The 21,240-nt window shown below is 57.0% G+C and overlaps 1 protein-coding gene across 3 annotated transcripts in view; it reads right to left on the reverse strand.

Moving 5' to 3' along the window:
- Nucleotides 1-21,240, reverse strand: part of COL16A1 (collagen type XVI alpha 1 chain) — a 50,716-nt gene that overhangs the window by 13,553 nt on the left and 15,923 nt on the right. The window contains exons 28-56 of one of the 3 annotated variants that reach the window (XM_060089370.1): nt 19,830-19,865; nt 19,663-19,707; nt 19,233-19,364; nt 18,434-18,469; nt 18,101-18,208; nt 17,674-17,796; nt 17,514-17,567; nt 17,260-17,301; nt 16,917-16,952; nt 16,778-16,831; nt 16,538-16,606; nt 14,644-14,697; nt 14,527-14,553; nt 13,767-13,826; nt 13,541-13,588; nt 13,355-13,408; nt 9,679-9,732; nt 9,423-9,455; nt 7,205-7,321; nt 7,078-7,119; nt 6,910-6,996; nt 6,136-6,180; nt 5,217-5,261; nt 3,430-3,483; nt 2,802-2,855; nt 2,183-2,236; nt 618-662; nt 454-507; nt 132-167 (exon numbers count right to left, since the gene is read on the reverse strand). In XM_060089370.1, the coding sequence (XP_059945353.1) occupies nt 132-167; nt 454-507; nt 618-662; nt 2,183-2,236; nt 2,802-2,855; nt 3,430-3,483; nt 5,217-5,261; nt 6,136-6,180; nt 6,910-6,996; nt 7,078-7,119; nt 7,205-7,321; nt 9,423-9,455; nt 9,679-9,732; nt 13,355-13,408; nt 13,541-13,588; nt 13,767-13,826; nt 14,527-14,553; nt 14,644-14,697; nt 16,538-16,606; nt 16,778-16,831; nt 16,917-16,952; nt 17,260-17,301; nt 17,514-17,567; nt 17,674-17,796; nt 18,101-18,208; nt 18,434-18,469; nt 19,233-19,364; nt 19,663-19,707; nt 19,830-19,865 (1,698 nt within the window). The remainder of the gene's footprint in view (nt 1-131; nt 168-453; nt 508-617; nt 663-2,182; nt 2,237-2,801; nt 2,856-3,429; nt 3,484-5,216; nt 5,262-6,135; nt 6,181-6,909; nt 6,997-7,077; nt 7,120-7,204; nt 7,322-9,422; nt 9,456-9,678; nt 9,733-13,354; nt 13,409-13,540; nt 13,589-13,766; nt 13,827-14,526; nt 14,554-14,643; nt 14,698-16,537; nt 16,607-16,777; nt 16,832-16,916; nt 16,953-17,259; nt 17,302-17,513; nt 17,568-17,673; nt 17,797-18,100; nt 18,209-18,433; nt 18,470-19,232; nt 19,365-19,662; nt 19,708-19,829; nt 19,866-21,240) is intronic. The other 2 variants (XM_060089371.1, XM_060089372.1) reach the window with 2 other exon arrangements.

The raw sequence follows: 21,240 nt of genomic DNA on the forward strand, positions 1-21,240 counted from the left end.
CCATGCCTCCGTTCTTCCCGTGCCTCTTCCCTCCCCTCCCTAGGCCCACCCTCACCCAGCCTGGCCTGGCCAGGCCTGCCCCTCGCAGATGGGATCACATCGGACAGAGCTGGCTTTGTGTGTGCACTCACCGGTGGGCCTGGAAAGCCTGGCTGGCCTTGAAATCCCTAGGGGAAGAAAGCAAGGGACAGTTGGCTGTGCCACCTCTCTCTCCTGCCTGGCTACCCAGGTGGGAAGAATGACAGCGTGAGGCTGCCTCAAGTCATGGGCCTTGTCCTCCGCTCTGCCCCAGATGGCCAGCAGGTGAGGCTCTGGGCACGAGGTGAGAGGTTACAACTCAAGGATGGTGGGGGATGGGAGGCTAGAGCTGGTCACTGTGCCCCCTCCCCAACCCCGTACATGAGGGTGACCATCAGGGGGAGGACAGCTAGATAGGGCCCTGCCACCACTCACCTGGTCACCTTTCTCACCCAAGTTCCCTTGGGGTCCTCGCTCTCCTCGGGGACCCTGTCACCACAGAGGACAATGCATCTAGAACCCAACCTTCCTGTCCCCAGACCCCAGGGCAGGATCAGGGATCCCCATGTCCACATCTCCCTGTCCCCTTCCCCACTCACTGCTGGGCCTGGGGGACCTGGGAGGCCTTCAGATCCTGGTGGGCCCTGGTGACACAAAGGAGCAGAATCAGTCACTCTGACTGGGGGAGGTGGGAGATCAGAGGATGGGGCAGGGGACGGGGCACAGAGCAGAGGCAGGGATGTGGTGGGACGCCCCTCTAAGCTGCAGGATTCCTCCCCCTGCTCTGTTCAGGCTTCCCTTCCCTTGCCTGAGCTACTGAACCAGCCTCTTAACTAGTTCTGCCATCTCTTGGTTTGCTCTAATCCAGCCAGCAAGAGGCTGCCATCTCCTCTGCTTCAACACAGCTCTGATTATAATACTCTCTTGCTCCAACACCCTCCATGGCTCCCCTCTGCCAACTGAATGCTGGGTTTTGAGGCATCCTGTGATCTGATACCAACCACCCTTCCCTGCTTCACTTCCCTCCCCTTTCCTTATCTTCTGCCTGGCTTGGTCAGACTGCCGTTCCCTGAACACTATACAATCATACCACTGGGCATTTGCACAACTGTCCCCTCTACCTAGAATGCCCACCATCCCCCACCATTTCTAGGTCTCTTGAAACCTTACCAAATCATTCGATGGCTCGAATCTGTCCCTGAGGTACCCTCACCCGTGGCTTCTCCCTCTGGGATTCCCCAGCACAGACAACCATGTGCTGGTCGTCTGTGCTCCCACACACCCCCGCAGCTCCATTCAGGGCTCAGCTCAAATGCCACCCCCTCAGAGAGGCCTCCCTGACCCTCTGTCTACTGCTTCCCGTTCATGGCTCCAGCTCCTTACCCGGCCTGATTTTCTCCACCGGTCCTATCTCTCATAATTTATATGTAGCTGTTTACTCATCTGTTCTCTACCTGGCCCACTGGAACGTGAGCTCCCTGAGGACCAGGGGCTCAACTGCCTGTTTTATCCACCAAGGCATCCTCAGAACAGAGCCTGGCACCCAGAAGGCCCACGAGAAAGATTCGTTATTGAATAAATGCACAGTGGGGTTTGCTGCATCCCACCGGGGCCTCACCAGCATGTGCGAGGGGGAAGGTAAGACAAAGCCTTGAGAGGTTTGTCACAGACTTGGGTTCAAGTCCAGGCTCGGCCCTAGTTCACTAACTAGCTGCAGGACCCTGGGTGAGCCACGTCACTTCGTGAGCCTCCGTGTCCCCATCTGATGACCGCCCCTGCTCCAGTGCTCAGTGTGGGGCTGGGGACAGGTCGGGCGGCAGAGTGGGGTCCAGAGTCTGGGGCCTGGCTCTCCAGCCTGTGGGCGTTGGGGGGGTGGGAGGAGGTCCCCTGCCCGCTGACTCTGGCCCCCTCCCCCCAGGCAGCCCCTCGGCCAGTCTCCACGAAACCTGCCGGGATTCTCCTCCTCGCAGCTTCCGCCCCTGCAGCAACCAGCGAGCAGCGCTGACTGCTTGAGACGCAGCTGGAGCGACTCACGGGGCAGGGGGGCAGGGGTCACGTCTCCCGTTCAGGGGCGGCTGGGAAGCTCTCCAGGCGGCAGACAGGGACCGGCCATTTGAAGCCCTTCCTCCCGCCCCCGCGGAGGGAGCTGCCCTCCCGCACTCACCGATTCTCCCTTCTCTCCCGGGGAGCCCCCGTAGCCGCGCTCCCCCTTGATGCCCTGACAGGCAGCAAAGAGAGAGGGAATTAGCTCCGCGGTCCGCCCGCGACGGGCGCCGATGCGAGGGGTGGAGACTGCAGCTGGCACACAGACTGGCACTTAGACGCAGAAGGCGCCCCGGGCGAGGCTGGGGGGCCAGAGGGGTGGGCTGCTCCCGGAGCGGAGCGGAGCGGGGGCGCCTCTGCAGCCTCCCACCGCCACTCAGTGGAACGGAGGGGGGGGGCACGTCCACCTAACAGGCGCCTCCGAGGGATCTCCCCAACTCTCCCCCGCCCCCGGGGAGGCAGACCTCTGTCCTCTCCTAGTCTGGGAGGCTCCGGTTGCTCTGAGAGTCTGGCCCTTGATGTGCAGCGACTGTGGTGGGCGCCCCAAAGCGGAGAGGGAGGCCAAGCTCCACCACCAAGGGGGCTTATGGGGTGGGGGCTGCTCTGGACGGACAGCCTGGCAGAGACACCAGCTGAAATGCTCGGAAAGGAGGGAGCCCGCTGAGGATGCCCAAGCCTGGGCCGGTCCTGATCACCACCCCACGGCTCGGGGACCCCCAGACCCGGCTCCCCTTACTCACAGGCAGTCCCGGGGGGCCCATGGCACCTGGGTAGCCAGGTTGCCCTGGAGGACCCTGCAAAGAAAGGGAGACATGATGGACCAGCCCCCCAACATTTCTGTCCCCATCCCTGGCTATGAGGGCGGCCAAGGCCCGACAGTCTGGAGCTGCCCCTCAGCAGGTGCCCCGGTTACAGCCACCACCTTGGGCCATTTCCCCCAGACCCAGCTCCCCTCGGCTGTGATCGCCACCACAGTCCTGGATGCTGGCTGCTTGAGACTGCTCCCTCCAGAGCAGTCCCTGTCACTTTCTAGCGGAGCTGAGCCAGAGGAGAAGGCCCAGGACAGGGAATGATGAGGACTCAGGTGGGGGCAGTGGAAGGGACATGCTGAACGCTGCAGGAAGAGGGAGGGAGAAAGTCCCCAGGGATGGAGGTGTTTGCCCCTTATAGGGAGTCAGGGCACATGGAGATCAACTTCCTTTTATCCTGAGGGATCCCCCAATACTGAGGGAATCAGGGCTGAGGGGCAAAGAGTTTCAGAAGAAGGAGTCCACCTCCCATCTTCCACCCAGCAGCCATCCCAGGGGGCCCAACCTCCGTCTCCCCAGGGCTCTTCATCTACCTCCACCCCCTGCTGCCTCCACTTACCGGTTCCCCCTTCTCTCCTGTCAGGCCCCTGAGGCCTCGCTCTCCTTGAAGACCCTTGGAGAGAAAAATCATGAGAAACTGCAGGGGAGGGCAGCCTCCACCCAGCCCCCGACTCCTCCCTGCAGCCCCCCAGCCCTCTGTCCCCATTCTAGGCAAAGGTGGGGCTGCTGGTGGGCCCCGTAGTGTCCCCAGCAAAGTGACCATAGGGGGCGTGCCCAGAAGGGTAACTATCAAGGTGTAAATCCCCACGTAAGGGTGCCTCTCAGAAGCATGCCCCCCAAGACAGGTCACCAGAGAGATATGCCCGCCCAGCCAGATGACTCTCAGGTGGTACTTCTCAGGTGGCTGTCATTGGTGTGCCCTACTGTGACCACTGTCTGGGGTGCACCTTTAGGAGGGTGACACATGTGCTCCCCCTGAGGGGCAACTGTCCAGAGAGGTGTCCCTAGAGAGATGCTCCCCACCAAAATGTATCACCAGACTCCCAACACTTACCTCTCCAAGCCCCCCGCCCCAGCCAAAAATCATATGCTTTTAGGGATGCTGGGGAGGGACATGGGAAGGCTCCCTCCAGAGCAGTCCCTGTCACTTTCTAGGTGGAAAGGGATATCCATTTCAATCAAAGCCAGAGCCCCCATCCCTCCTCACTCCTCGCCCTGGCCTTCGTGGGTGCACCGCACCACTGAGGGGCCGTGTCTGCCCCTTCTCCCTCGTGCCCTCAAGAAACGGCACCCAAACCTTTCCACAACACAAGACAGATGGCTAGACGGACAGATGGCCCCTTCACCCAAGCAAGCAGAAACAGACAAGGTCTGGCCAGGATGAGGACGTGGGGACAGATGGAACTGTGACAAGGAGAGGCCTTGCTCCCTGAGCCTCCATCGCCAGGCCTGGGAGGAGAGCAGCTAGGCCCCCAGAAACACGAAATCTGACAAACAGGAGGTTAGTTTCCATGACCCAGGAGGGAGCAACAGTGAGGATGAGGATGACTCAAACATACTTGTGACGATGACGAAGGCAGAGCAATTAACGACACCTGGCAGAAGGAGGTGGCCAAGACACTGGGCACAGAGGGGCAGGGCCCCACGACACCCAGAAGCCCTACTGCTGGCATCACGTGCCCAGCCTCAGAGCAGACTGGGACCAGAGCCAAAGAAGAGGGAAGGAAGAGGAGGAAGTTTCCTCTAGGATGATGGGAAAAGTTGCAAGCATGGCCGCCTTGAAATCCCTGGGGTTCCTCTGGATAGCCCTGCCAAGCAGCAGGGCAGCAAACCTGTGCCAGCCTGCAGTGTGAAGCCCTAAAGCTTTGGCATCTCTGCCGGGCTCTGGGCCAGGTGCCTGGCAGGGCCCCAAGAACTACTTTCAGCAAATCTTCAGTCAACACCAAAGGTGGGAGAAGCAGGAGGCAGAGTGAGAAGGCAGGGATAAAGAGGCCCCTAGAGGCACCAGCTTAAAATAAGAAGGTAAAATAGCTCTGGAGGATTTAGGGGGAGTGATGTGTGATTGTGGGAGAGAAAAAGGGAAACGGAAGGGGGGAGAAGAGAGAAGATGAGAGAGAGAAAGCAGGAGAAGAGGGAGAAGGGAGAAACGAAAAGAAGTCAGAGACTGGGAGGCCGTCCAAGCTGCTGGGACCTCAGGGAACCTGTGTCGTTAGCTACCGAGCCTGAAGGGGGACAACGACAAACATGGAGGGGGGAGGCCAGGGCACGACAGGAAGGGAGACAAGCAAAAGCCACAGAGACCTGGCTGGCAGGGGAAGGGGAGATCGAGCAGCGCTAGGTTCTTACAGGCAATCCGGGGGAGCCAACGGCACCAGGAAAACCTGGGGGGCCCTGGTGGGAGAAACAGGCAGGTCACAACTCACAAGCACAGTAACCCTGGGTCACAGTCTGGGGCTGAGAGGTCACGGGGAGAGGAAGTCACGGGAGTATTTTCAAGGCAGCTGGAAAAGAGACTCATCCCCAGTCTTGGCCCAGAAGACATCTGCTCCTCGCCTCGGCTCCAGGAAGAATGGCTCTGCCATCAGCAGAGATGCGCAACAGCCCCCAGAGTCAAACCACCTGCCCGAGTCTTCCCGCGTCCGAGTGAATCCTGGTGCCAGAGTGGAAGCCCGTCATGCCTGTTACCTGACTTCCATGAGCCCCCAGGTGGGGGCTCCCTGGTTCTAAGAGGCTCCCACCGGCTATTTTGTTTTTCCTCCAAAGAAAGCATTTTCAGTTCTTCCAGGCTTTCCTAGTCACTTCTATGTGCCTGCCATATCAACACCACAGAGGACTCCAGGGTAGATGCTCCTAGTCTAGCCTCTGTAGGCTTGTCTTAGATATGGCCCTACAGAATGATAGAGGGCCGCTCCATCTTAGCCCCTGGCCCCTGTCTGAAGGTTGCCACACGCTTTCCTGGCTGCCCAGACCATGAGCCATGGGTGCAAAACACAGCAGGGACGGGGCTGCAGAAACAAGGATGCGCCCTGAGGGCCTCCTCTAAGCAGGACCACAGGCAGAGCGGGGTGGAGCAGGTCAGTTCTGGGGATTCCGTGGTGGGAGGCCACAGTCCCCGCAGATGCTCTGACGAGGGAAAGGAGAGGGAAAGGAAGTTCCCTCTTTCTGTCCTGCCCAGCTTCCCGGAGACAAGGCAGCAGAACGGTGTCTGGCTTTACAACCCCTCTGAGAGCCTCTCAAGCAGGCCAGGAAACCCACACATACTTACAATAGGGCCTGGAGGACCTGGGGAGCCCCTCATGCCGGGCGGACCCTGCAAAGGAAGCCAGGGAATATGGATGAAGAGGCTCAGGCTCACAGTGCCCTGAGGTCTCTGCAGCCCTCCTCCTAGCCTGCCACAGACCGAGTCAACAGGCAGTGCTCTCAGAGCAGGATGTTAAAGCTGACGTTAAACCTTTCATTCGGTTCATTCAATCATCCAACAAACATTTATTGAGCAGCTATTATGTACTGGGCACTGGTCCAGGGGCTGAGGACACAATGACAAATGGAACATTAAAATCCCCACCTTGTGGCGCTTACAATCTAGGGAGAGGTGGACAGTAATGCATAGAACAGAGGCTGGCACACAGGCGGTGCTCAGAACACACAGGTGTGTTCCCAAATGAAGGGAATACACAAGATGCCAGACAGTGAGGAATGTGGGGCAGAGAGAGGGACTGGGCTTCGAGCACAGGTGTGGGAGTTCTATTTTAGAGAGGGTGGTCAGGGAGTGTCTCACTGAGAAGGTGACATGTGAGCAAAGGGCTGAAGGGGTGAAGGAGCGGGCCTTGGAGGAGAGCTGCAGGCTGAGGAAGCAGCAAGGCCAGGGGAGAAGGAGTGGCCCAGGGCCCAGAGCAGCGAGGGGCGCCGCTGACCTAAGGCCTCGGAGGGCCCGAGAAGGCTTTTGGCAGGAAGCAAACTGCCCTTGGGAACTGAGAGCCATTTAAGTGGAGACTGCATCTGCCTCGGGGTCCAGCCCAGGCAAGGGCCCTGCTCTTACCTCTTCTCCTCTCTGGCCGGGCAGTCCTGGAGCACCGGGCAGGCCGGGGCTCCCTGCACAGCCCGGATCTCCCTCGCTGTTGTCTCCCTGGAGCGGGATGGACGGTGAGTGTGAGCAGCCCCATGGGGCTCGGGGCTGGGAGTGAAGAGAAGACGGAGGCCCACTCACCTGGGCCTCCTCAGCCCTCGGCCGCTCCCGCTCTGTGAAGCACTGCGGACGACAGTCAGAGGCCCGGTCAGCGGGGGCAGCCGGGAGCTCGCCCTGCACCAAGGCCACCCCGAGCCCAGCCTCCTACCCGGGCGCAGCTGTCGAGGCCTGGCACGCCGGGGATGCCCTGGTCTCCCTTTTCTCCACTTTCCAGGAGGGCCACCGGGTGGGCTGTCTGCCTCTGGACACAGTCCCCGCAGATGCTCTGATGAGAAAAAGCGGGGGTGGCATGGGGCCCGGGTCGGAGAAGGCCAGGGTGGGCCGCATGGGGGAAACCCACTCCGAACTCAGCCAGTGGCATCCTGCTGGCCGGCACCCACCCACTCTCTTCCTCCCCAGCCACATGTCTGCGGCAGCTTTGCTGTATCCTCAAGGGACCCGATCCCAACACTGGCTTTGAGTTTCCTCCAGGAAGAAGCTCCGGTAGGGCCAAGCCAACGCCACTTTCCAGACAGGCGTGTGGGAGGAGGCGCAGGGGCCTGCGGAGGGACCATCTGTCCCGGCTGTTCCTGCAACCTGCACCCAGTGTGAGGACACGCCACCAGGATTTAGACTGAAAAGGGCAGCTCCAAACACCAGCTTCTCTGCCCAAGGGAGCAAAGGAAACAGCTGCAGGAGGAGTCAGGCCCTTCGCAGACAGCCTCTGGGATGCGGCCTGCCCTGCACTTCCCAGTGGATCCCGGCTGTTACAGGCTCCCCAGTGGGCCGGGCGTGAAGTCTTCCTGACAAGAAAGTCCTCCTCCTACCTGGAGGCTTTAACCTCTTTGGGTCACAGACCTCTCTGAGAGTTTGATGGAAGCTGTGAGTCCGCTTCCCCTCAAAACGAAACCTACTAGGGAAAGCTAGACTACAATTTCAGAGGACTCGGGAGCCTGGCATCTATCCACGGCCTGGCGGGATGTCCATGGGCCCCTAGAGGAGACGCTGCTCCACCTCCACTGTTTGCTGCAAAGCTCCATGATAATGGTTGTCATTTACTCAGCACCCATGATGCCAGCAATGGTGGCAGGCCTCGCACATTATCACATTCAACCCTGACAGTGCGATGAGGCCGGTCACCTTATAAGCACGCTGGAGACGAGAGAGCCGAGGCTCAAAGAGACAGCATGACTTGTCTAAGGGAAGTGGGACCCTGGATTGGACCTTGGCCTGTCTGAGGGCCAAGGAAGCGCTCTGTCCACAGGCCCAGGCTTCCTCTGGGCTGTCGGTGCCCATCTGACCCCTTCTCCAGACCACACTCAGTTCCTGTTGGGGGCCCTCTGTGGAGCACTTGATCAAGAAGCCATCAGATGACATGTTACACAGAGAAATGTCGAATCCTGCATTTGGAGTCACATAATCACTTGCCCAGGGGCAGGACTTGGGGAACCCTAGCTTGCCAGAGGCCTAGGGCAGAAGAGCGGGGGTTCACTGCCACAACCCGGCCGTGATCCAACCTGTAACTGCTGCCAGAAGGATAACCCGACCACAGGCTGCTTCTGGAGATGACTGCTGTCCAGAGCAGGGGCAGGGCAGGCAGTCCCCGTGCTCTGTCCTGACCAGGACCACTGGGGTCATGGGAACTCCAGGGCACTGACCAGCCAGTGCTAGAGGGGGGTGACCAGGACAGGGGCTCTGGAGGCCAAGGTGTGGGAGGGACCCCAAAGGATGCTGAGCTGGAGGAGGGAAGAGTCCTGATCTGGTCTCTAGAGGTAACTGACCAAGCAAGGGCTGTGTCACCCATGGTGCCCAGCGTGGGAGATCAGACCAGGCCACAGCCCTCGAGCATGGTCTTAATGCTACTGACAGACCCTGGCACAGGCCGACTCTCCCTTCAGGCCCCAAGTCCCCTTTCTTGCCCCACTAGAATCACCTCTCAAATCCCTTCTCCTCCCTGGATTCTTTCTGGATTGAGCAGAGGACAGCCAGAGCCTTCTTCCAGGCCCCTAACCAGTCCTATCATAGACTTCGCAAATCCCTGCCTGACTGCCCTCCAAGTGCACTTTCACCTTCCCTGCCCTGCCCCCGTGTGACCTCACTGGCAACTGCTGAGGGCAGGCCTCTGAGCTACCACTGCCCAGAGCACCCATGGCCACCTGGGTGCCTTCACAGAATTCCTTCAAACACTCGCTCAGCAAACACTGACTGGGGGTCTGCTCCAAGCCGGCCCCTGACTAGGCCCCCTCAGCCAGATGCCTGGCATGCACGGTCCCCACAAACAGCTCCATCTGCAGCTCTCTGTGTGTGGGGCCACGCAGCTGAGCGCTTACTACAACGATCCCCTTAGGGGAACCCCTGCCAGTTCCTACGCCCTCCGACTCCCTTACCTTAAGGACGTGCTGCTCAATGGGCAAGGATCCCTGCAAGAGACAGACACGAGGGCTCAGAGGGCGAGCGGAAGGGGGACGGAGATTTATGGCACCAGGTGGAGCCTTGGGGAGCCACGTGGCATCCAGGTTTCTCCCAGCCTCAGAAGACGGAAGGAAGAGGGACCCCCACAGCAGCTAAGGGCGCTAGCATGGGAAGCTCAGCCCTGGGAAGAGCAGGGGAGGGGCTGGACAGTGAGTCCAGGCCGGTACCTACCAGCTCTGCAGTCAGCCCAGGCTGTCCTGGCAAACCGTTGTTCCCAGGCACTCCCTGCAGCCAAGAAGAGACACGGGTGAGTGGACACCTCTCTCTAGCCCGCAGGTCACCCAGATTCTTTCTCACCATCGCCACTGCCCCTCCCCCTCATCCCGAAGAGCTGAGAGCCCTGGCTGACATCTATTCTCAGCTCAAAAGTCTCCAGGGGCTTCCCTGGTGGCGCAGTGGTTGAGAGTCTGCCTGCCGATGCAGGGGACACGGGTTCGTGCCCCGGTCCGGGAAGATCCCACATGCCGCGGAGCGGCTGGGCCCGTGAGCCATGGCCGCTGAGCCTGCGCGCCCGGAGCCTGTGCTCCGCAACGGGAGAGGCCACAGCAGTGAGAGGCCCGCGTATCGCAAAAAAAAAAAAAGAAAAAAAAAAGTCTCCAGACTGTTTGTAGGGGGAGCTGAGGAGGCCCAGAGGGGTGACCAGTCCAAATGATTTCTTCCCCTACATGTTAGGGCAGTGGGTCTTCTATATAGTAAATAACTATTATTTCTTTCTGCGCTAAGTACTTTTCCTATATTTTCTCATTTAATCACCACAGTTGTTTTGGTGAGGTAAGTGTTATCTCCATCTTAAAAACAAGACGAAGAACTCAGAGAGGCAAGCAACTTGCTAAAGGTCACAGGATGAGCAAGGCACAGAGGTGAGATTCAGATTGAGGACCACTGGCTTCAACCCCTCTCTTAACCACCATTTCTGCATCATTCCTCAAAAGACATTCCCCAGAACACTCATGCACACACAGGGTAGAGGCCTGGGAGTCATACCCACCTAGGTGCAAATTCTAACTAACTACCTGTACAACTTTTGCCAGGTTACTTGTGGGGAGGTGGGGCGGAATCTCTGTGCCTCAGCTTCCTTTTCTGTAGAACAGTGGTAGTTTGTGGTGAGGCTTAAAGGAGATCATGGCTATAAGCTTAGTACAGAGCATGGCACAAGGGATGCTCGCGTTTACCACCCAGACTCTGTTCCCCTTACAGACTCACAGTGCACATCTGCATATTAAATACTCCACGGAGGCAGGGAGCACATTCGCTTTTAAATGCCCAGCGCCCGATCTGGAGGAGGCACGCAACACATACATGCTGAGTGAACGCACTGCTGCTCGCTCTGCTTCCCCGACACGGGATTTCCTTGGCCTGCTCTGAGAGCCGGCCTCCCTTCAAGTCCCAGCTCCCAGCAGTAGAACATGTCAACCTCCCTGGCAGCCCACCTGATTTCAGGCCAGGCTCCACCAGGCCTGAGTCAGACCTGGAGTCCATCTCCCCCGGCCCCTCCTGCACCTCCACGTGCCGTCCCCCAGCCCTGCTCATTCCGAGTCCTCAATGAGTTAAGAAGGCCAAGTGCTTAGAATAGCCCCTGGCACAGGGGAAACACCGTGACCGGGTGAATTCTAATTATGCCCCTAAATTATCATTCACCCCCTGCCCCACTCTCAGTTGTCTGTGTTAGTTCAAGCCTGATACTTTGTGATTTTCTTTTCCTGCGCGCCCAGAACTGTACCTCCCACTTGTTCTACTGTAGGAGTGAAGAGCTACCTATGCACTGTCCACTAGCTATAGAGCCGCACACTTCTTAACGTCTGTAGGAATGGATGGGGATTACTGGAGCTCTGGATGCTGTCTATCTCTGAGCCTGTTCCTGCACCTGAAGAGAGGAGCTGCTGGGCCCTCCCTTCCTTGAAAGGACTGCAGGAGATGACCAGGGAAGGGGACCTGCACCCTGCCTGGCACAGGGCAGGTGCCTGCAAGCAGCAGCCTCGGCTTGGTCTCCAGCACTGGTGCCAGAAGAGGACTCTGGTGCCTGGGACCAAACTCGGTGGCAGTCACTCTTTTCTGCCTCGTTCCCCCAACATGTCTTGGCAGGGTTCACATGACATCTGCGTGCGCTTGTTAATGGGTCACTTTGAAATGACTCTCACGCTTCTCCAGGCAAACTGCAAGCCCCCTGCAGCCTGATTCCTGTTTCCTGGCAGTGCAGCAGGAAGCCCGGACACTTATTAAAGGTGTGGCTGGCCTGTGGGGGACACAGAGATGGCTCTAATTCTGAGCTCTCAATGAGACAGAGAATTGGAATACTGACAGAGGCTCCCATCAGCAAAGGGGGCCCACCAGAGCAGATTCTCAGCCCAGGGTGAAGGGGGCTATATATAAAATCATCAGGGCAGGGGGGAGTAGTTTGTAAAAAGCTTCCATGCAGTTCTGCTCTGCCTTTTCAGGTGAGACTCACTCTTCCAGGAGCTGGGAGCCAGACACACAGAAGCTACTGTCTATGCCTCCTACAGGGCCTCTGGGAAGTGTGGCCTGGCATGCAAACCTTGGGGAGCCACGCTGCAGGGCAGTGGAGGGCAGAAGAAAGTGCCCTGCACGGGAAAGCCCCAGCCCAGCACTGCCAATTTGTAGCTGATGACTTCAGACAAGATATTTCACCTCCCAGAACCTCAGTGTGCCCAGCTGTGACTTAGGGATCCACCGCCTTCCTATTGGAGTTGATGTAAGGCTCAAACAAATGCGAGAGAATGGATGTAAAATCATAACAGTGGTTGTTGTCATAATGAGGGCTAATGCCTTCTGAGCATTCACTATATGCCAGGCAAGGTTCTACACATTTAGCATGCATTAACTTGTTGAACACTCACAAAAGCCCCATGAGGTAGGTTCTGTAATTACAATATCTTCACTTAACAGATGAAGGAACTGAGACACAGAGAGGGTAAGTAACTTACCCAGCATCACAAAGCTAACACGTAGCAGAGCTGTGATTCAAAGTCAGGCTGCCTGGTCCTGGAACACACACTCTAATCATGATGCCACAAGGATCTCATCTCCTACTGCTCTCTCCTAACTCCCTGGCCTCCTTCCTATTCTCTAAACACGGCAGGCACGTTCCCACCCCTGGGGCCTTCGTACCTGCTCCCTTGTCTATCTGTCAGGAATACTCTCCTCTGCAGGCTCTCTCCTCATTTTCTTCAAGTCTTTTTATTTTTTCTTTTTCCCTTTTTTTCCTTTAAGTCTTGATTTAAACATCCCCTTCTTTTCAACACTTTTCTCAAATATCTTCCCTGGGCTCCTCCCATTTTCTATCCTCACTCCCTGCTTTAACCTTCTTAACAGGACATATCACTTTCTAACATACTATATTTATTTCTCTTGCTTGTCGCCTGTTTCTCTCACTAGAAATGCAAGCTCCCAGAGGGCAGAGATTTCATTCTGTCCACTGCTGTATTGCCAGCACCTAAAACAGTGCCTGGAAAATACTAGGTGTGAAAAAATTTCATTGCATGAATGAATGTTGAACGCTGCTCCAAAATGGTGAGCTCTGCACCAGTGTCAAGGATTGTTAGCTGACCCAGGTTCTGGGTTCCTGACAGCTGACCAAGGCCCGAGCTTGACACAGGTGTCAGTGGGGTACCTGGGCTACAACAACAGGGCATTCCTCAAAAAAGGTCTGGGAGTACACACAGCCTGCCCTCAGGGACCAGCGCGCCCTCCGTACCACTCTGGGAAGCGGGAGCACAAGGTGTGAGAAATGACACATACAAGCGTTGGGGCAGGGGAGCGGCACACTTGGGGTCCAGCACAGAGCATGCGCCCTGTTGCCTTGACCCCCTCTTCTCTTCTCCCTCTTTACCTGAAGCCCAGGCATTCCAGGGGGGCCTGGTGGTCCAGGAATACCCGGAGGACCCTGAAGGAGAGAAGAAACCATCAGACTCAGAAGAAAGTTCTGCCCCATCGCTGGGGGTGCCGGCGTTAGGATGGGCAAGCCTCAGGGCGCTGGCGGACAAGAGGAGAGACAGAGGAGACAAGCGACACACACCTGCGGGCCCGGTTGCCAGGAGCTGCCCATCCAAAGTCCCGGAGCACCCTGGGTGGAAGTGGGGATCGCAAAAGAAGGGGAGAGGTTATAGGCAACGTCCACCCCAAGCACAGGGCTGCGTGGGGACGCAGTTGGCTGGGGAGCAGGGGCCTGTGCATCTTGGGCACAAGGCCGGAAGCCAGGCCTCACCCCCAGGCCGGGAGGGAAGGCTCTCGGCACCACTTACCGGCATGCCAGAGAAGATGGGGTCCCCTCGGGAGGGGCAGGAGCACTCCCCTGGCTCACCCTGAAAAGAAAAGAGCCTTTGTCAGCAGGGGGCGAGGATGGAGGACCCTCTGTTAATCAACAGCTGGGAGGCAGGGCAGGCTCTAGAGATGGAGAGGGCAGGATTTAAATCCAGGATCGGCCTATTTTGACTGTACCCCTGGGTAATCTGTTTAACCTCTCTGAACCTCAGTCTCCTCATCTATAAAATGGGGATAATAATACCAAATGCATAGACTGTCATGAGGATGGAATGGATGAATGTATATAGAGTTCCTGCCATGTGCCAAGCACTCAGCCATCAACAGCTCTTGGTGTTACTGAATTTTTAGCTTCATCATTGTCTGCTGCTGCATAAGTATTCAGCCCCATTCCCCTTGGCCCAGCCTGGCTTCCATGCCCTTCTCTCCTGGCCCCTCATATCCCTGTCCTCTCACTAGTCCTTCTGAACTCAGCTCCTTCCCCTGTCTTGTAACTCAGCGTCCATCTGAAAATGCAGCTTTCCCCGATGGGGGCCTTAGAGCTCTCTGGATCTCCTGGGATCCTGGTTGAGCCCTGGGCCAGCAACAAGGGAGCTAGTGGGTGGCAAGGAGACCAGGATGACTCCTCAGCACCCTCCTTCAGTCCAGGGCTACAGCCAAGTGCAGAGGGTCCCCTGGGTGGCGGAGCTCCAGGGGCTGCTAATTTCCCCAGAGTATTGGTCACAGGTTCCTGGGACTTACCTTTTCTCCCTGCGCTCCCTTTTCACCCTGTGGGGAAGAAACACAGGGGGATGAGTAGATAGGGGTGTGGAGAAAGGGCAGCTGTGGCTTCCTGCTGCCCCACGACACGGTACTCACCAGCATCCCTCTGGCTCCTGGAAGTCCAGTCTGTCCTTGCTGTCCATCAGGGCCCTGAAGGGAGAGAGCCCAGGGTCAGTGGGCGAGGCTGGACAGCAGCCAGCAGGGGAGGGTGATAGGACAAACAGAAGCAGCGCCAGGCTCCCCTGAAACCCACACCCCGGTGCCCATGTCCTAGAATAGGAGACTGAGGCCCAAGAGACAAGGCGAGGAGGAAGGAGGAAGAACACTGGCATTTCCCGAGCACTTTCTGGGTGTCAGACACTGGGCCAAGCACCTGTCAGGGAACACTGGATGGAATCCCCACTCCCAGCCCTGCAGGATGGTATTGTTCCATTATACAGGTGAGGAAACAGAGGCTTAAAGACATTTTGTAATAGACCCAACAGCACGGCTGCACCCAGGTCTGTGCGGCCCAAAGTCCCTGCTCTGTCCTCTTACCCTTTAGTGTTTGACACAATTCTCTCCATCATAAAAGTTCTCTCAGTTGATTTAAGGAGGAGACAGGAATTTCAGCCCCGATTTGTCAACAAGGAATTGAAGGCCCTGAGAGGCTGTCACTGGCCTAAGGTCACACAACTAGTGAGTGCGGCGCCAGAATTGGGAAACCTCCTGGATGGGATTCAACTTGAGGGAAGACGGTCTGGAGAAGTCAGCAGGGCTTTCTGACGGCTGCTGTCCTGTGGGACAGGCCACCTTCGCACGTGGGACTCAAAGCTCCCTGAGGACCAGGGTCGCCTTCACCTTCACCTCTGCCTTTACCGGGAGCTCCCTGGGACAGGCGGGGACCCTGACTACCCAGCTGTGCTAGGCAACCACACGGACGGTGGGGACTTGGGCAAGGCCGTGGCCCCTCTGGGCTTCAGCGCACCCTCAGGAGGAATCCATCTGTGATTCCCAAACTGGGTCTGGAATTTCTCTAGGGATCCATAAAGACAGAAAAGATACAGTTCACGGGCTATTTTCAACATTACCAAAAGGCCTAGGAAAAATTATACATCTGCCCACAACCTGGCATTGCACAGGATGGCTGAAAGGTAGCATTTCTTTGATTTAGGCTAGAATTATATCACCTTAAAAAATTCTTGTGGGTTCATGTGGAGTCGAAGCTAGCTATTATACAGGTCTTTGATGAATAAAAATGAGGAAATGCGTATATTATTACCTAATCTATGCAATTTGTTCAACAGACACATCTTTCAGAACATGGGAATCACTGGTGGGACAGCAATAAAGGGAGGTCCTTGAGGGTAACAAGGTTGAAAGTGTTGCTGGTCTAGATAGATCTGTGTGGGCTAGTACGGTAGCCAATAGCCACATGCGGCTACTTAAATTTAAAATAATTAAAATTAAATCTAAAGTTTAGTTCTTCAGTCACACTAGCTACATTCTGAGTGCTCAACAGCCATGTGGGGCTGCTGGCCACATCTCAGGCAGGGCAGAGAGTTCTATTGGGCAGCACTGTTTTAGATGATCCCGAATGACTCCAAGGTTTGAAGTGGAGGGTGGCAGGCAGAACATATGGGCTTTGAGTCAGACAGACCTGGGTTCAAGTCCCGGCTCTGTCTCCTCACTCTCTGGCCTTCAGTTTCCTCATCTGTGAAATGGGGATAATCATAGCCGTTCCCTTACGGGGCTGTTGTGAGGATTAGTACAGGGCCTCAGCACCGTCGCTGCTCAAAAACTAGTGGTGTTCAAAACTATCATTCTTCAGGGGCTCCCCGCAAACAGGGCGGTCTTCCTTCTCCCAGGCCGGGACAGGCTGAGGCCTCTCTCCTCCCATCCCCGATGCTGCTGGGACGGGCAGGGTCAGCCCCGTGCCCTCTTCCTGGAGGCAACGCCCTTGGTCCAAGCAACATCCCCAGTGTGGAGCGCGGGGTGGGGGGGGCCTTACCGGAGGCCCAGAGACACTGGCACCAGCAGGTCCCACAGGCCCAGTGGCTCCTTTCACCCCTGGAGATCCCTGTAGAAGAGAGGGTACAAAGGTTGCAGGGCCAGAGTTTGAAGCTAGCTACAATCCAGCAGGTGAGACCAGGCCTTCCTTGGGCAGCCCTCAGCTCCCATGTCCCCCGTGCCCACTGCCAGGACATTCCGAAGTGTTATAAGTCTAGAGCCCAAGCAGGCAGAGGCTCACCTTGGCACCCTTCTCTCCAGCAGGGCCAGGTGGCCCCCGAGGTCCCAGAAGCCCCTGCAGATGGAAGTACACTTAGTTATCTCTATCCTAGAGTGGCCCCTTCGCCTGCCCGTCTCCTCCAGGCCCGAGGCAGACGTACCTGAATGCCAGGCAAACCCTGGGCTCCAGGCTCCCCCTGCAAGTCAGAAAAGGCAGACTGGGCCACAGCTGCCCAAGCCAACCTGCCCCGCCGGCAGACCTGGTCTGGGGTGGGGTGTCTCCCAGCCCAAACTCAGGAGAGCTCCCCAAGGAGACTCTGAGGGTCAGAGAGGGGCCGGGGGTCAAAACCAAAGTCCCCAACAGAAACAACCGCAGGCCAGGGCTGTGCCCTTGAGCATCTGGGGGCAGGCAGAGCTCTGAGGTTTGGGGGGCAGGTGGGAGTGAGCAGCTGGGTAAGGGAAGTGCTGGGGGGCAAGCAGGCAAACGTAAGGCTGGAGACTCACCTGAGGCCCCTGGACTCCCACTCCTGGAGGCCCTGGCTCTCCCTGAAGAGGCAGGACAAGCTTGCGCTTGAGATTCCCCACTCACCCTTCTCCCCTGTCCCAGCCCCTCCTCCTGGACCTCCTCCACCTCCGCCCCATCCCTGCTCTGCAGCCGATCTCCATTCCCCCCTCCAGGCCCTCCGTCCCCACGCATCTCCGCATCCGCACCCTCACCCACACGGAGCTGCAGCCCAGGCCCTCACACTCACACACACCTGTATGCCCTTCAGTCCTGGGGGTCCTTGAACTCCTGGTAGACCAGGCTGGCCCTAAAAGACACAGGTGAGCCATGGGTCCCTCAGGGGAAAGGGGGCAGGAGGGAGAGAAGGAAAGCCCAGGGAGGGAAGGACAAGAGGGCAGGTAGCCAGAACTCACCGGTTTACCAGGCCGGCCCACGCCTTCCGGCCCCGGATCTCCTTTCAGACCTGGCTTCCCAGGAAGTCCTGCCCTGTCGGTCAACGCCCCCTGCAGGCTGGGGCAGGCAGTGCAGCCATCACCCTGGTCAGAGAGGGGCACAGCCAGGAGCTCGTGAGCCAGGCCTGGCAGCCAAGCCGGGAGGAGACATCGGAAAGGGGATCCTTGTGCCCCTCTGAAAGCTCTGCCCCTCCTCAGCCTGGGATATCAAAATCGGCCCCTGACACGCCTAGCTCTCCTTCCTGCCTCGGAGAATAGCCGAGGCGCCTCCACCCAATGATTCTGGCATCCCCTGAGGCTCACAGCCTGACCCCAAGTCCTTCCCCTCACTAGCTCTCAGCCTAATCTCTTTCTGCTCATGCAAAAAACTGCCCCCTGCCTGACTGACCTTTTCTCCTTTTGGCCCTGCAGGGCCCCGAACCCCAGGATCTCCTGACAGTCCCGGCCGCCCCATGGTGCCCGGTGTTCCAGGATCTCCAGGATTCCCAGCATCGCCCTGTAAGGAGTAGAGTTCAAAGAGGGCAGGGGTGATCCAGCTGGAGTAGGGTTCAAGGAGGGCAGGGCACGGTGCCCTCTTGGGACCTGCAGGCACTCAGAGCCCTTCACTGGGGCTGGGGGCTGGGCAGGGAGTGGAGAGTGGGCACAGGGCAATCAGGAATAGGAGGTGGGGAGGGCATCTGAGAGGAGGTGGTGCCCACCCGTGCCCGCCAAGTTATCTTACCTTCTGCCCTTTCAATCCACGCTCTCCAGCTTTGCCCTGAGGAGAAAGCACTTCCAGCACCCATTCACTCACACTAGACAGTGTCTGGCAGTGTGTCAGACTCCGGGAATGTACAATATACAAGACAGGTCAAAACCTCTGCTCTCATTCTAGTGAAGCGATATTCAAGAGAAGAGACTTGAGCCAGGCTCCCTGCCTGGGTGATCCTGGGCAAGTTACTTAACCTCTTTGTGCCTCGGTTTCTTTATCCGTCAAATGGGGACAATAAAAAGAGCACAGGCTTCTCCCTCGTAGGGTTCCTGTGAGATGAGACAAGCTGATATACGTGAAACAGTGCATGGCTCACGATGTACATATGTCAGCATTCACTGCTATTAGTAAGGCAGTAACAATAATAATCGCCACAGTGGTAATTATCATTTCTTGAATGCCTATTGTGTGCTGTTAAGTTCTTCACACACATCGTTCCCAGGCTTTACAACAACACCATGCATAGGAAACAGAGGCACAGAGAGGGGAAGTAACTGGCTCAAGCCAAAGGGCTAGTAAAAGGCAGATCTGGACTTCGAACCCAGGTCCGTCTGGTTCCAGGTTGGTGGTCTTTCTGCACAGCCGGCCATGCTGTGTCCCAGGACGAAGGGTGGAGGCCTGTGAGGTCAGCTCCCTCTGGGGACAGAGGTACTGACCCCTCCACACACTCTCACCTACTCCCCACTGCACAGGGAGCCTAGAGACCCAGGCAGCCCCTGTCCCCCTCAAGCCCTGCCTGTATCCCACCTCCACAGGCCCCAGAACTCACCTGTTTTCCTGGCAGGCCAAAGCCTGGATGCCCAGGCTCCCCCTTCTCTCCGGGAGGCCCAGGCAAGGCCACCACGTGGCTGTCCCCATCCTGGTGCTTGGACAGGGCTGTGCATGACTCACAAGGCTCCCCCTGCCAAGCAAGGACACAGAGTTGGGGGACCCCAGGCAGATTTGGAATCTGGGGCTGGGGAATGTAGCCTGGCCTGACATAGCACATGTGCTTGCCAAGGGATATCTCAGGAGACATTGTGGGAAAACAGGTAAGAAACGAAGGTGGGGGCCAAGGTCTCAGGGGTCCTGACCTCATGCTAAGGAATCAGATGTTACCCTCAGGCAGTGGGGAGCCTCGGAGGGTTTGAAGTAGAGCAGGATAGGCGTGTGTTTGGGAAGCGGGCACTGGCTGCGCGCAGGGAACGTCTTCAACTCACCTTCTCCCCCTTGATGCCTGTGGGTCCCACTGGCCCTGGAGGTCCCTGTGTGATAAGAAGCCGTGTGTGAGGCCCAGCATCTGCCTGGGCCGTGCTGGGGCCTCTCATCTCCCCGCGTCCCACTTTGTCCTTCTCCCCAGAGCTGTTGCCATCCAAAGCTCACTTACCAGACTGCCGGCTGGCCCTGCCTCCCCGAAACTACCCTGAGAACAAAGCAGAGAACACAGGGTCAAAGTGAGAAGGCCACTCTAGGTCATTCCCAAACCCCAAACTACACAAATAACCCCTTGGGACCCCCAACTACCCCCCTCATTTCCTGGCTAGGGAAACAGACCCAGAGAGGGAAAGGGATTTCCCCAAGGTCCCCAGGGGAGTCTGTGGCAAACCTGTTTCTGTCCCCAGCCTCACTCTGCAGATTCCCAGCCCCACCCTCAGCTCTGGCCCAGCACACAAAGATCACGAGTTCATTTATCCAACAGTCACTCGCTGGATGCCTGTACACAATGTGCACTCAGCGAGGTGCCGGTAGGTAGCAGTGAACAGCACAGACAAACACACTTGTGGAGCTTACACCCTTGTAGGGACACCAAGAACTTTTAAATAATTTTAACTGAATAGCGATGAGCGCTGTGAAGGAAATAAACAGGGTGATGAAACAAAGTAGGCGGGGGAGGCCGTTTTAGGCAGGATGGTCAGAGAAATGTTAGCCACAATTATTATCAGAAAGACGAGACAAAGGCCAGCCAATGAAAGAATAGGGGGAGGTAGAGAGGAAAAACCTTCTAGACAGTGGGAGTCATAAGTACAAAATCTAAGAGGTGGGAACATTCTTGACATATTCCAGAAAGTAAGGAGGGCAGCACATCTAAGGCACAGGAAGTGGGGAGAGGAAAACCAGATGAACCTTCAAGGCAGGCAGGGCCAGGTGTCCAGGGTCTTGTTAGGCATAGAAGGCCTTCAGTACAAAGTCGAGTCATAGAAGGATTTTAAGCAAGGAAATAATGTAACCTGAGGTTTTTATTTGTTTTGTTTTGTTCTTTTCTTTTTTAACAAAGCCCCATTAGCTACTGGATGAAAAAGTTTAAGAGCTGCAGTGGCCACAGGCAGCCCAGCTAAGGGGCTGCCGCCATCATCCCAGTGAGAGATGATGGGACCCAGACGAAGTGGTGGTCGTGGAGGTGAGCAAAGCAGGTGGAGTTGAGAGAGGTGCTGTCAAATGGAGATGATGTGGAGATGGGAGGAATCAAGGATGCTGCACCGTTCGGGGTTTGAGGAGGTTTGAGGAACTGGGTATATGCCATTTACAGAGATGGGGGGACCGTAAGAGGAAACAAGTGTGGGGCGGGGGGCACAAAGCTGCATTTGAGAAATGACAGGCGCGGTTTGCTTGGTAGAGCGGAGTCTGAATGTATATTCCAGTGTTTCTCACACTTGAACACTCGTATACCCACAGGACCCCTCATTTGAGTAACATTGCATTATTAGTTCCATGCTGTCATTTGTCTCCAATGCAACCACAAATACAAATGTTCACATGGCACTGAAATTGAGTAACCCAGCCGAGTAGGGAAGATGACC

This window comes from Mesoplodon densirostris, chromosome 2 (genome assembly GCF_025265405.1).
Source record: "Mesoplodon densirostris isolate mMesDen1 chromosome 2, mMesDen1 primary haplotype, whole genome shotgun sequence".
Taxonomy (NCBI): Eukaryota; Metazoa; Chordata; class Mammalia; order Artiodactyla; family Ziphiidae; genus Mesoplodon; species Mesoplodon densirostris.